Raw genomic sequence first — 5,116 nt, forward strand, 5'->3', positions numbered from 1 at the left:
CACCCGGACATGCCATACCAGAGTTGTAAAACAGTCTCCATAAATTTAGCAGTATTGCAAGTTTACATGATAAGTTTTCTCATCACGGGGGAATTTTATTTGATGGTACTAATGATAATATATCTTCAAATATTGGGAAACCCATGGATCAAAGAAAAATATCACAGAGGGACTTAGAAAATATTTCAAAGTGAATACTAAAAAAACACGACTTCCCAAAATTAGTTGGAGGCAGCAAAAAGCAACAGGAGGAAACTGTATTCCTCTAAATGCTTCTGTTAGAAAAGAGTCAGGACATACAATCAGTGAGCTAACAGTCCATTGAGAGATGCTAGAATAAGAAGAGCAAAGGAAACATAAAATGAAGTAATAAGAGAGCTAAGAGAGGAAATCAGTGATAGAAAGCAAATTATGGACACGGTGAACGAAGCCATGCGCTTCTTTCAAAAGAGCAAGGAAACCGAGAAAGTCCTACAACGATGAATCACGGAAACATAGAAAGAACGCTGATCCCCAATATGAGGAATGAAAGAGGGCCAACGTTACAGATCAGATGTACATTAACAAAGAGGATATAGGGGAATATTATGGGATATTATGGAAATGTTTATGCTAACAAATTGGAAGACTTGAAAAATTCCTTGGGAAAAAGGCAGCTTCCTAAAACTGAGGCCAGAAATGTAGAAAAGGTGACGAGCCTTCTATCTGTCTTTTTTAAAAAAATTGTTTTATTTTATTTTATTATTGTTTCTTGAGTCGTACGCAACAAGCGCTCTTTTGTTATTATTTTTAAATTTTATTTTTACTTTGGGCTGCGTTGGGTCTTTGTTGCTGCGCGCGGGCTTTCTCTAGGTGCAGTGAGCGGGGGCTACTCTTCGTTGCGGTGCGCAGGCCTCTCATTACGGTGGCTTCTCTTGTTGCAGAGCACGGGCTCCAGGCATGTGGGCTTCAGAGGTTGTGTCACGTGGACTCAGTAGTTGTGGTTCGTGGGCTCTAGAGCGCTGGGTCAGTGGTTGTGGCGCGTGGGGTTAGTTGCTCCGCGGCTTGTGGGATCTTCCCGGACCAGGGATCGAACCTGTGTCCCCTGCACTGGCAGGTGGATTCTTAACCACTGCGCCACCAGGGAAGTCCCTAGCCTTCTATCTTGTAAATAAATGTAATTTATAAAAAAAAGTTTCCTAAAGTCAAACAAACCAAACAGGGCAGGGAGGTGCTCCAGGCTGCTGCTGTGAGGGGCACTAGGGTGGGCTGTGTGGCACAAACATGATTCTCTCCTCTTTGCACCCACAGGCCGATTCCCACACTTCAACAGCCTGTGCACACCTGTTTGATCGCTTCCCCCCACCCTCAGGTCCTCGAAGATGGCGATGGCTCTGGCGGTATTGCGGGACTGGTGCAGGTCGATGGGCGTGAACGCTCAGCGATCTCTGCTCATCCTGGGAATCCCAGATGACTGCAAAGACCAGGAATTCCAGGAGGCTGTGCAGGCTGCCCTGCGTTCCCTGGGCAGGTACCGAGTGCTGGGCAAGGTCTACAGAAAGGAGCTGGGGTCGAGTGTTGCCCTGGTCGAGTTTGCTGAGTGTTTAAATCGAAGCTTGCTCCCCCGCCAAATACCAGGCAAGGGAGGGCCCTGGACTGTGGTCTGCCTGCCCCAGGCCCCTGATGCTGATTCACAGGATAGACCCAATTGCCCTGCGCAGCCCCAGGGACAAGCAGTGGTTGGCAGGGCGGGTGAGGCAGGAACTGCAGGTCACTCAGGAACTGCAGGGGAGGAGGAAGCTGCAGGGGAGGCGGGAGTCGCAGGTATGGAGGGAGACACAGGTGAGGAGGAAGCCTTAGGTGAGGAGGGAGCTGCAGGTGAGGAGGGAGCTGAAGGTGAGGCAGGAGCTTCAGGTGAGGAGGGAGCTGAAGGTGAGGAGGGAGGTGCAGGTGAGAAGGGAGCTGCAGGTGAGGAGGGAGCTGAAGGTGAAGAGGGAGCTGCAGGTGAGGAGGGAGCTGCAGGTGAGGAGGGTGGTGCAGGTGAGAAGGGAGCTGCAGGTGAGGAGGGAGATGAAGGTGAGGAGGGAGGTGCAGGTGAGAAGGGAGCTGCAGGTGAGGAGGGAGCTGAAGGTGAGGAGGGAGCTGAAGGTGAGGGAGGTGCAGGTGAGGAGGGAGCTGAAGGTGAGGCAGGAGATGCAGGTGAGGAAGGAGCTGCAGGTGAGGAGGGAGCTGCAGGTGAGGCAGGAGATGCAGGTGAGGCAGGAGATGCAGGTGCGGAAGGAGCTGCAGGTGAGGAGGGAGCCTCAGGTGAGGCAGGAGCTGCAGGTGGGGAAAGATCTGAGGGTCAAGCAGGAGCTGAAGGTGAAGCAGGAGTGTCAGATGAGGAAGGAGCTGCAGGTGAGGAGGGAGCTGAAGGTGAGGAGGGAGCTGAAGGTGAGGAGGGAGCTGAAGGTGAGGAAGGAGCTGCAGGTCCGGAAGGAGCTGAGGGTCAAGCAGGAGCTGAGGGTCAAGCAGGAGCTGAGTCAGATGAGGAAGGAGCTGCAGGTGAGGAGGGAGCTGCAGGTGAGGCAGGAGCTTCAGGTGAGGAGGGAGCTTCAGGTGAGGAGGGAGCTGAAGGTGAGGAAGGAGCTGCAGGTCCGGAAGGAGCTGAGGGTGAAGCAGGAGCTGAGGGTCAAGCAGGAGCTGAAGGTGAAGCAGGAGCTGAGTCAGATGAGGAAGGAGCTGCAGGTTACAGAAATGTTGCAGGCGTGGCAGGACTTCTGAGTATGGCAGGACCCACGGGCGAGGCAATGGCTGTGCCTGAGGAAGCAGTTGTGACAGCGGCAGGCGCCATGGGTGAGGCAGGGCCCGGGACCCAGCAGTGGAGGCAGGCCTCGCAGCCCGTGCTGGACAGCATGGGCTACCAGGAGCTGGGAACCTTCTCTGGGATGGAAGAGCTGGGCCACGGGGAAGGGTCCTCTGAGAGCTGGCTGGAGCAGGCCAGCCACACGCTGCACCTGTGGTGCCACGTGTCTGAGAGGGAGAGGAGGAGGAGGCTGGTGGAGAGCTTGCGCGGCCCCGCGCTGGACCTCCTGCGTGGCCTCCTGGCGGAAGATCCCGAGCTGGCTGCCCAGGACTGCCTGGCCGCGCTGGTGCAGGTGTTTGGGAACAAGGACCCCCGGGGGAGTGCTCGGCTGAAGTTCGTGACCTGTGCCCAGCGGCCCCAGGAGACTCTCTCTGCGTACGTGATGCGCCTGGAAGGCCTGCTGCAGTCGGCCCTGGAGAAGGGGGCCATCCACCCGGCCATGGCGGACCAGGCGCGCGCCCGGCAGGTGCTGACGCGGGCCCGGCTGAACGACACGCTCCGGGACACGCTGAGGAGGAGGCGGCTGATGAGGAGGCCTCCCGGCTTTGCGGGGATGCTGCGGCTCATCCAGAAGACCGAGGCCTGGGACGCCGACCCGGCTAGCAGGGAGCACTTCCCAGGGCAGGAAGAGGCCCGTGTGGACGTTGCAGTCCTGGCAGCAGCCGCCCAGGCCGCCCCGGCCCATGAGGCCATCACCGCAGGCACCACTGCACATGGCACCAAGGCCTCCCCGGCCGGTGAAGATATCACCGCGCAGGCCGCCCGTTCCAAGGAAGGGAGCGCCGAGGACCACCCGGCACGTGAGGAGGCCAGTGCGGCAGTTGCCGGCACTGCCAAGGCTGGCGAGGCGGCCCCTGAAGACCATGGTGCCACCAGGGCAGCCCCTGAAGACCATGGTGCCGCCAGGGCAGCCCCTGGCCCTGGGGAGACCAGCAAGGCGTCCGCGGCCACTCAGGAAGATGGAAGTGCTGCCGCCCCTGCGGGCCTAGGTCAGGCAGGACCCTCAGATGCCCCCGGAGTCCCCATGCCTGGCCGGATGGGCAGTGCTTCCCCGGTGGCCCCAGGAGGTCCTGGCTGGGAGCCAGAGGGCCTCGCCCAGGCAGAAGGCCAGGAGGCCGAGGAGACCCCCGAGGAGGGGCTCAAGCCCATCCCAGAAGAGCCGGGAAATGAGGACGGGGCTGCAGAGATGAGCCCCCCGGTGTCCACCTCGGGCCAGTAGGCTCAGCAGGTCCCGGGGCCCCCAGGCTTGGAGGCAGGGGGAGGCCAGGCCTGGCAGCCTACTGGCCCCATATTAGGGGCCACTCAAGGTGCCTGGGCCTCCCTCCTGAGACGGGACCCCTATTCATCATCCCCTGGGGCAGGTTGCTCCCTGTACTGGCAAGCCCAAATGTGTCCCTGTAGGCCCCAGAGGAACCCAGGTGTCAAGGAACACCCCAACCCCCGCTCCCCTCCCCCCAACACACACACCCTAGCCATCGTCTCCCCACAGAGCCCTGAGGTGCACCACGTGCCAGCCAAGGCTCTGGTCTCTGTGGGCCGGTGTCATGAGCTCAACGTGTGCTTTCTGGGCATAGATTCAGGCCCAGCGCTGCTTGTTGTTGTGGAAATGTGCATGTGTTCTCCTCTGAGCAGTTCCCCCAACCCCTGCGCGGCGTGGAGACCCCGAGCCCAGTCCCAGGAGCCGGCGGGAAGGACGGGATGGACGAGGTCACAGCCAGCACCCACCCCAGGACCTGGGCTCCCACCCGGGACCTTGGGAAGGAAGACCTTGACCGGGGCTGCAGGAGGTCTGCGGGAGGCCCCCCAGGGCTTGTGTTCTGCTGGGCCACCCCGTTGTTGCTCGGGACTCCACGTCCCCGGCTTGGTGGCGTGCGCCCTGCTGTGGGACTGTCCTGTGCCCGCCATAGGGCAGGGCCGGGCCCTGGGCATGTGAGCCACAGGGGGATCAGTTGTCTTGGGGGGTGCAGGCATTGCCAGCGCCCATCGTCCTGGTGAGAGGCCACCCATGCGGCCTCTTCTTGACAGTTCACTCGATGCCAGCCCCTGGATGCTAGCTGTTGTACAGTACTACTGTACTTTTCAATGTACTGTTCTGTAAGATTTTAAATGTTTTCTTTATTTTTTGTGTTTGTTAGTTTTTTATATGTTATTTGTATGAAAATATTATAAACCTATTACATTACTGTACAATATAGCCAACTGTTTTAGTTGGGTATCTAAGACTTATGAACAAATTGGTCTTATGAACATGCTCTCGGAATTGAACTTGCTCATATGTAGGGAACTTACCGT

The 5,116-nt window shown here is 58.0% G+C and overlaps 1 protein-coding gene across 1 annotated transcript; it reads left to right on the plus strand.

Annotated features, from left to right (window-relative positions):
• The first annotated feature begins 1,183 nt into the window (after nucleotides 1-1,183).
• On the plus strand, nucleotides 1,184-4,244 carry PNMA6E (PNMA family member 6E). The gene is made up of 3 exons (XM_027097966.1): nucleotides 1,184-1,510; nucleotides 2,315-2,322; nucleotides 2,914-4,244. The coding sequence occupies exons 1-3, from the start codon at nucleotides 1,362-1,364 to the stop codon at nucleotides 4,041-4,043; spliced, it is 1,287 nt and encodes a 428-aa protein (XP_026953767.1). The 5' UTR covers nucleotides 1,184-1,361; the 3' UTR covers nucleotides 4,044-4,244.
• The last annotated feature ends 872 nt before the right edge of the window (nucleotides 4,245-5,116 follow it).

This window comes from Aethalodelphis obliquidens, unplaced genomic scaffold (assembly GCF_003676395.1).
Source record: "Aethalodelphis obliquidens isolate GAN/ISIS:26980383/991018 unplaced genomic scaffold, ASM367639v1 scaffold118, whole genome shotgun sequence".
Lineage (NCBI taxonomy): Eukaryota > Metazoa > Chordata > Mammalia > Artiodactyla > Delphinidae > Aethalodelphis > Aethalodelphis obliquidens.

What these genes read in the sequence shown, in the direction of transcription:
- PNMA6E (XM_027097966.1), top strand. Translation starts at nt 1,362, where the DNA reads ATGGCGATGGCTCTGGCGGTATTGCGGGACTGGTGCAGGTCGATGGGC.